The sequence below is a fragment of the Idiotropiscis lumnitzeri genome, chromosome 20, assembly GCF_059441095.1.
Source record: "Idiotropiscis lumnitzeri isolate Australia: NSW breed Sydney's pygmy pipehorse chromosome 20, RoL_Ilum_1.0, whole genome shotgun sequence".
Classification (NCBI taxonomy): domain Eukaryota; kingdom Metazoa; phylum Chordata; class Actinopteri; order Syngnathiformes; family Syngnathidae; genus Idiotropiscis; species Idiotropiscis lumnitzeri.
Window position 1 is genome coordinate 5,513,377 of NC_142410.1, and position 8,449 is coordinate 5,521,825.

At 42.8% G+C, this 8,449-nt stretch overlaps 3 protein-coding genes across 5 annotated transcripts in view; 2 read left to right on the plus strand and 1 right to left on the minus strand.

Moving 5' to 3' along the window:
- mapk8b (mitogen-activated protein kinase 8b) overlaps positions 1 to 8,449 on the minus strand; it is an 87,932-nt gene that overhangs the window by 50,898 nt on the left and 28,585 nt on the right. The gene's annotated exons all lie outside the window — the stretch shown is intronic.
- gdf2 (growth differentiation factor 2) lies at positions 1,073 to 3,513 on the plus strand. The gene is made up of 2 exons (XM_088284743.1): positions 1,073 to 1,430; positions 2,173 to 3,513. The coding sequence occupies exons 1-2, from the start codon at positions 1,073 to 1,075 to the stop codon at positions 3,057 to 3,059; spliced, it is 1,245 nt and encodes a 414-aa protein (XP_088140869.1). The 3' UTR covers positions 3,060 to 3,513.
- On the plus strand, positions 5,426 to 8,424 carry rbp3 (retinol binding protein 3). The gene is made up of 4 exons (XM_088284927.1): positions 5,426 to 6,718; positions 6,796 to 6,986; positions 7,231 to 7,373; positions 7,892 to 8,424. Exons 1-4 carry the CDS (start codon positions 5,525 to 5,527, stop codon positions 8,215 to 8,217), a joined length of 1,854 nt encoding a protein of 617 aa, XP_088141053.1. The 5' UTR covers positions 5,426 to 5,524; the 3' UTR covers positions 8,218 to 8,424.

Below are 8,449 nucleotides of genomic sequence, written 5' to 3' on the forward strand. Positions count from 1 at the left end.
TGAATCATGTTTAGTTTGTTTGAAGAAAAACAAGGGCTTAGTCATTAAACAGAGGCATTTTTAAACATGATTATGTTCATGTGGTGACTCAGTGTCAGATAAATGATGGATTCCTTTGGTCAAAAACAGACAAAAGGGTCAGTATGTGATATATGAGTAAAATATGTAAATTTAAATCATTGAGGGAGTCTGGAATTGACGGCTCAGTCCACTGGCTGATAACATAATATAATTCCTAAATATAAATTTTTGACATTTATGGTAACGATGTTTGCTAGCACAACAAAGCAAGCACGTTTTTGGCTCCAAAACAATTAGCTGAGTTGTTTTTATTAATATCTTTAAGTCAAAGAATCAAAACAAGGGATATATTTTCTTAACTCTCCATTTTCTTTGTGGAATGCAGGAAAGCAAAATAGTTTGTTGAATTGGCCAACTTCAAATTTCTAATCGATGCTTGTAATTTAGAATTGACCCAATCCTTTTTTTTTGGAGGGGGGGGGCTAAAAGCATCTCTTCAACTCACTTAAACATAGTTTTGAGGCACCAAGATGACACTAGATGGCGCCAAAGTAGAGCAAAAAGAATACAGTAAATAGTTGAGTTTTCCATTGAATAATGGAGGACAGGTTAAAAAAAAATGTCAATTTGCAAATGCCAAATGCATTATGTGACGGCTCACTTACTATCTGGCTTCCAAGTAGTGAAAATGGCAACTCGGGCCCTAAAGAATGCAGTTTGTGTTTCTTTTAATAGACTTTTTCTTTGTTATTGTTCCCGTTGGCCTTGACACTTTCACCCTGTGTGCAAGTTCCAGGACCACACTCATTATCACCGTCAAGTGTTTACACTGTCTTCATTAGTGGCCAGCCCTCCAGTGATAACGAAGCTTAAAAGAAGCCATCAATGGCCGTGATAAGAATGGCCGTGCTACTATTTTGGTCAACTCTAGTCCCCCCTGTATTTACGCTTGGGCGCATGGGAGTGGACATCACTGCGATGGTCCTCTCACTGGGACTCTCCTTTGTCCAACTGTGCCGTCACAAAAGCTAGCGAGTTTCTTTGCTTGAAAATGCACAACTCCAGGAGGTTCTTGTTCCAGGTGTGTTTGAGTCTGGTGCTTTCCATAGGCTCTTGCACCTGCAAGCCGCTGGGCAATGACATCCACGGCAACAACGACCTTGAGCGATCTTACTCCGAGCGCTCCACGCAGGAGGATCTTATTGAGGAGGAAGACAAAGACTCCAGGATGGCGAATCTCCTCGGAAGCATCAAAGAAGACTTCCTGAGGAAACTCAACCTTTCGGATGTACCTCAGGAGCAGGCAAAAATGGACCCGCCTCAGTTCATGATGGAGCTCTACAACAAGTATGCGTCGGACAGCACGGCGATCCCTGAGTCCGATGTTATTCGCAGCTTCAGTGTCCAAGGTACGGTGGGAAAACTCGAGTAAAAAACCAAATTGCAACACTTGCAGCAAAAATAGAAGTCAACATTTGTAGTTGTCCCAAGCACGAATAAAGGATGGTGGGGGAAATTTAAAAGATGTGAATTACAATGACGATAGAAAGTCTACACACCCCTGTTCAACGCCAATGTTTTTGTGACGGACCAAGATAAACCGCCATTACGACTTGACGGTTTTATGCTATTCCTGAAAATTATTTCAAACTGTTCATAATTCCCTCCACCTTGTCCAAAATTGATTTATCTGAAGAAATACAGCCCGAAATTGCGATGCTGCCGCCCACCACGCTTCACTGAGTAACAGTACAGACGTAGTTGATATTAAGAAATGGCAATTTAAATATAGAATATACATTATCTATCCCACTTGGTTTCTTACCAAGAAGTCATAGATGTATTTTAGAACAGTTATGAAAAAAGAATAATATTGTCTTCTTTTATTTATTATTTTTCACTAATATGTGGTTTGCTAGTTCACTAGCACAAAGTACCAGGATGTACGGTGTCGTTTGAAATGTTCCATGCATTTCTTTCAGGATTTATTAAAGTTTCCCCAATAAATTAAATGCACTATGCTTGGCATTCAAATTGAAGACCGGGAACCCCTAAAATTCTAAGATATACCATTCATCAGCATGCGCCAACCCGCCACATGTTTAGCGATGACTCTTCTGATCAGTCCGTATCTCCCTCTCACCCTCTCAGAAATCACACATTCTGTGACCAACAGCCCAAAGTCAAGACACAGGCTGCTGTTCAACATCAGTATACCCAGCCATGAAAAGGTCATCACAGCTGAATTACAACTCTTCTTCCTCCCGGATGCCAGGTCAAGGGTGACCTCCCACAGTTTCACAGCCTCCGTCAATGTCTACAAAACGGATTACGCCGGTTTGAAATCCAACCCGCAGCTTCTGGCTTGCAAAGAGTTGACAGGTTCTCAGAGCATGAGGATGACGTTGGACGTCACCGCAGCCGTACAGGACGGCCGTGGAATAACCGGATTTGATGTGGTGGTGGATGGGAACGACTGTGACGACGATGGAGGCGGGTGGAGCTTGAGCCTTTCGGTGGGTGATAACACCTCCGCCGCTTTGATCGTCTTCTCCGATGACCACGGCAGCAAGAGGTGGGAGGCCACGAAAGAACTCCGAGAGATGATCCTCCACGAAGAAGAAACAATCTTCCACTCAGAAGCCAACTGGAACAGCGACGATCATCGCAACAACCAGATTCCCGGAGCTCAGCATAGTCGCAAGAGGAGAAAGGCGGAGCGGGAATACTGCAGGCGAACGTCCCTCAGGGTCAACTTCAGAGACATCGGCTGGGACAGCTGGATCGTGGCACCCCCGGAATACGACGCGTTTGAATGTCGAGGGTTGTGTTACCACCCATTGACAGACGAATTCAGCCCATCCAAGCACGCCCTCATCCAGACGCTGATGAACATCCGGAACCCCAAGAAGGCCAACATGGCGTGCTGCGTCCCCACTAAACTGGACCCCATCACCGTCATGTATCAGGAGAACGGACTCGTCACGATCAGATACTTGTATGAGGAGATGAAGGTGGCAGAGTGTGGATGCAGGTAGTCAGAAAGAACACGACTATTACAGTACATCTGTTGTTATTATTAGAACCGGATTTATGGCATCCTGCTATTTTTTTGACTAAATGTAAATCTGTACATTTGTAATTTCAATTAACAGTTTGCTACTATGGGATCATAATATACGGAATGTGTTTAGTCGTCAATCATTATTGGCACTTATAGGACCTGGCCAAGTAAAAGTTACTGTATATAGTGCTATATAGTACATCCGTTTCTTTAACGATATCAGAAATGATGCAGGATATTTTATAATTCATTTTTTATAACAGTACAAAATGAACTGTGCATAATTAATCACCTTAAAAAGACTAAAAACGGTCACATTTTGACACACCCCGAAAATAAAAAAGGATTGGGTTAAAATTGAGAACTTCTAATGTGTTAATCGATCCGGGCTGTCCAAGTATGTGCAAGCATTAAATAAATTAAAAATCTCGGAGTATCACTTGTGGTCTATGAAAAAGATTGAGATGACAGTATCTATTTTTAATGTTTTGAAGCAGGCCCGTCCACCGAGTAACTTAAAATGAAAGTACATAGGGGGGGGCTTGGATGATGAGTGAAATGCTGACGACTCCCTGGATTGGTCACCAGAAAAATGATTGGTAATGAGTGGAAAATATTGATCCCATGTCAGCCACCAACGTGAACCACTAAACCAAATGCAGCAGACAGAAATCCTACAGTAAAAATATTTTAAAAAATAATTAAAAAAATATTGACTGCGTGAACCAGCACAGAGGCCAAATTGAAAACATACCAATTAACTCTTGTTTATTAAATGAGTTAAATCTCTCAGAGGGCTAAAAATCTTAACAGATTAGCGACTGTGACGGCTAGCATTCTTCACCTACTGAGACGTTAATGAACTAAAAAGATTAGCCAAGGTCTGAGAGTAGGCTTGCCAGTAAAAAAATGTGTGCATACTTATCCTTGAATGTTTTAAGGTTCAGGCTAATGTGAGAATATGCGCGGAATTGATGTGAACATTGAGGTCTCATCTCATTTGTGTTTTGGTATTTTGTACATAGAGGCACGATAGAACGCAAGAAATGTCCCATGAAATCGCTTTACATACAAATGTGTTAGGAAAGAAAGTCAAAAGTTATGGTGAGATTAGAAGCATTTGGATAAAGATTGTAGTTGCATAAACCACAAACGTGTATGAATCGATAGCTCGGAGGTCCTCAGCCGAACCCAAACTAAGTTCGATAAACTCCGTAGACTGAAATAAAAAGTTCCGATCGACATAAATTTATTTTTAATTCCACCGTGAGAAGAACAAGTGATTAAAAGTAGCTAGGCCACGTGTCTACCCAGACAGGACCACTTAACTGTACCAAAGTCCACCGCCGCAGTGAGCTTTCATAATACGGTCATATTAAAGTATGATCAGGCTTTTGAGCATATTTGAGTGCTTAAAAGTGTGCACTTATGCGGATTTTTTTGTGCATTTACTACAAGGAACATTGACAGTCACTTGATTGCTGTTTTATCTCACCCCAAAGATGTTTTGATCGCGGTAGAAAATGGTTAGACTGAATAATGTCTTGTCAAAAATTAATAAGATACATAAGTAGGGTAAAAAAACAATTTTATAATTTTCTATCTTTATCGTTTAATCTTATGTATTTGTCTGAGTTAAGGCTAATTGGATGTGGATATAATTGTTATAACTTTTGCAAAGTGATTGCAATTTTTGTATAAGTAAAAAAATAATAATAATTCCATACATTGGGTCAAAAATGAGTAAGAACTTTCTCTAGATTATTTTTTTAAACTGATTTTTATCAACTATGACAAGTCAAGTAGATATTTGCTGTTGATCCACACATAAAAACAAATCCTTTACAATAGCAACATATTGCTTTTGCATTTGTCACTAATATTATAATTAATATGCATTATTCAGTTGTTTTTTTTTGTGTTCTGTTGTACTTGTGACCAGCAGAGGGGGACACAGCACCAAAAAAAAACGAAAAAAAAAAAACAACAAGCATGGCTCCTCATACTAGTTGGTAAATATGTACAGAACTGATAATGAATCAAAGATTGGAAATATTTCTATTATTTAGGATGAAAGCTATTCCAGAAATATTCAAAGTAAATCATTTTCCAGAGATGTCCTCGCTTTTCATATGTGAACTGTCTGATAAACAACTCAAATGGCAGTGCTCATTTGGCATAGCTGCTCAAAACACCTTGTTTAAATTTACATAGAGTATCTTTAGAAATGCTTCCCGGTTTCTACGCCCACTTGGCGAGCGTGTTATTGCCTTACAAAAGGTGTAATACGATTAAAGGTTTATTGTGGGTTAAATCCTCTTACGAGCGTGTTAACAGAATCCGTGCAGCCATAACAGAGGCATTTGACAAAGAACCTCATCGCAAGCAGAGGTCCGTTCACCGGCTGCACTCGTCTTCGGTGCGGCGAAGTTAGCAAACATGGCAAAGGTACTATTGGTGGTCCCGTTTCTTGTCATTTTAGGAAACGTCGCGTTCATCCAGGCCGCGTTTCCTCCGAGCCTCATCGTCGATATGGTCAAGATCGTCTTGGACAATTATTGCTCGCCAGAGAAGATGGCCGGGCTGAAGGAAGCCATCGCAGCAGCCAGCAGCAATACAGAGGTCCTCAATATTCCAGATGGTGAGTCTTTGTCTCGAGTCCTCAGCGCTGGACTCCAGACCACAATCAATGACCCACGCTTGAAGATAGCCTACAAGCCAGACTTTGTCCCGGTAGTCGCCCCGCAAATGCCGGCCCTGCCCCCCGAACAACTCGTCGCCATGCTCCAGAACGCCATTGAGCTGGACATTTTGGAGGGCAACATCGGGTACATGAGGATCGATCACATCCTCGGGGAGGCGGCTGCAGACAAGATCGGCCACATGCTGGTAGACTTAGTCTGGAACAAAGTCCTGCCTACTTCAGCTCTCATCTTTGATTTGCGCTTCACCATCAGCGGGGACGTCACGGGACTCTCTTATATCGTTTCGTACTTCACCGCAGCCGAGTCTGTGATTCACATCGACAGTGTGTATGACCGTCCTTCAAACACCACCACGAAGCTGCTGTCGATGCCCACGCTGTTGGGCGAGAGATACGGCACGAGCAAACCTCTCATCATCCTCACAAGCAAGAACACCAAGGGCATAGCTGAAGATGTCGCGTACTGCCTTCAGAACCTGAAGAGGGCCATCGTTATTGGGGAGAAAACCGCCGGGGGCTCGCTAAAGGTAGATCAATTTAAAGTGGGCGACACAGACTTCTATGTGACTCTGCCCACCGCAAAGTCCATCAACCCCATCACTGGTTCGACATGGGAGCAAACAGGCGTCACCCCTGATGTTAAAGTCAATGCGGAGGACGCCCTTGCTACAGCCATCAAGATAGCTCAACTCCGCGTCCAGGTGCCTGCGATCATTGAGGGCTCGGCGGCCTTGATTGCCGACAACTATGCCTTTGAGGAGACCGGTGCGGATGTTGCAACAAAGCTGAAAGGGCTCCTTGAGAATGGCGACTACAACATGATTGTCTCTCAGAGCGACCTTGAAGACAAACTGTCTGCAGATCTGAAGACCCTATCTGGAGACAAGAGTCTGAAGACCACCAGCAAGCCCCCAGTCCTGCCACCCATTGTAAGACCCCAAAGCACTGGCTGATTATTGTTGTCGTAGTCATATCTCCTAAAAGTATCACTTCTCTGTCTCCTCAGAACTATACTCCAGAGATGTACATTGACCTCATCAAAGTCTCCTTCCACACGGACATTTTCGAGAACAACATCGGCTACCTGCGTTTTGACATATTCGGAGACTTCGAGGAGGTCAAGGCCATTGCCCAAATTATTGTGGAGCACGTTTGGAGCAAAGTGGTCAACACTAACGCAATGATCATTGACCTCAGGTGGGCACTTTTTGGCCAAGCAATCATTTCTGTTCACTAGTTCAATAGTTTCACTCCTGGTATAGGCTCCAAAAACAAAGGATGATTAATGCCGGGAGCACAACTAAAGCCTGCTAGATTAGATTTTCAAAACCACTTGTAAGAATGATTAGATAAAACCATTTTGTCTTATTGTGTGTCAGACAACCTGTGATAACATTTCACTGAATCATATTTCCCTTATGATCTCTAACGGCATTTGCAGGAACAACCTCGGTGGGCCTACAACAGCAATTGCCGGTTTCTGCTCTTACTTCTTTGACGCCAACCAGGAGATTGTACTGGACAAGCTGACAGACAGACAGTCTGGCACCACCTCAGAACTCCAGACACTGCCTGAACTCACGGGTAATTGGATCTGGCATCGGGCCATTGCCTTTTAATGCTGCTCTGTGATACAGTACTGCGAATCTGGATTCTTGACTTCAGCAGTAAAATCTACCCATTTTTAGCCATATCAGGGGGCGGCCACTTTGTCACTTCTGTCCACTGAAAATGACATCACAGTTGCTCAGCGCTCTGATAATGACCAATCATGGCAAGGCTTCAGAAAACAAGTGACCTGAGATTGGACATTACCAGAGCAACTGTGATGTCATTTTCAGTACATAGAAAGTGACAAAATGGCCGCCCCCAAATATGGCATATTTTGCTGCTTAACTCATATTCCATAAACACGATATTAATCAGACTATCAGACTTATTTAGAGTAGGAAAGGGGCATACATCATATTTTTGTAAAAATTAAAAAAATAAATAAAAAAATTGAGTTGACTTCCCCTTTAAGTGAGAAAGTACAGACTCCAAAATGTACCTCGTATTTAGGTAGAAGAGTTAGAGTTTTAACAACTTCCCGTTTGTTTCAGGTACAAGATACGGGTCCAAGAAGAATTTGCTCATCCTGACCAGTGGAGCAACAGCCGGTGCCGCAGAGGAATTCGTCTTCATCATGAAGAGGCTCGGTCGTGCTATGATAGTGGGAGAGCCCACTTTCGGAGGATCCCACCCGCCCAAGACCTTCCAAGTTGGTGCTAGCGACATCTTCCTAAGCATCCCCACAGTCCACTCTGATGCTACCTTGGCGCCGGCCTGGGAGAGAAGCGGCATCGCACCTCACATACCCGTCTCAGCGGCGGCGGCCCTTGAAACGGCTAAGGGCATTTTAAACAAGCACTTGGGCGGTCAGAAATGAATCGCGAGACAATAAAAGGTCCACTTATGTGTCGACAAAATTGTTGGCTCTAGACTTGTTCAGAGAGAGTACTATATCGTTTTTAGCAATGTTTTAAAACAGTATTTGACGACAGTTTTTATTTCATTATATCCAACACAGACTCAAGTTGACATTGATGCTGGTACGGATACTTGAAATTGGAAAAATAAACCCTTAATCAACTTTCATATTTGTGATGTTGAAAACACTG

Coding starts and splice junctions, on each gene's coding strand:
- gdf2 (XM_088284743.1), top strand. CDS start 1,073: ATGCACAACTCCAGGAGGTTCTTGTTCCAGGTGTGTTTGAGTCTGGTG. Junction 1,431..2,172: donor TCGCAGCTTCAGTGTCCAAG/GTACGGTGGGAA, acceptor TCACCCTCTCAG/AAATCACACATTCTGTGACC.
- rbp3 (XM_088284927.1), top strand. CDS start 5,525: ATGGCAAAGGTACTATTGGTGGTCCCGTTTCTTGTCATTTTAGGAAAC. Junction 6,987..7,230: donor GCAATGATCATTGACCTCAG/GTGGGCACTTTT, acceptor CGGCATTTGCAG/GAACAACCTCGGTGGGCCTA. Junction 7,374..7,891: donor GACACTGCCTGAACTCACGG/GTAATTGGATCT, acceptor CGTTTGTTTCAG/GTACAAGATACGGGTCCAAG.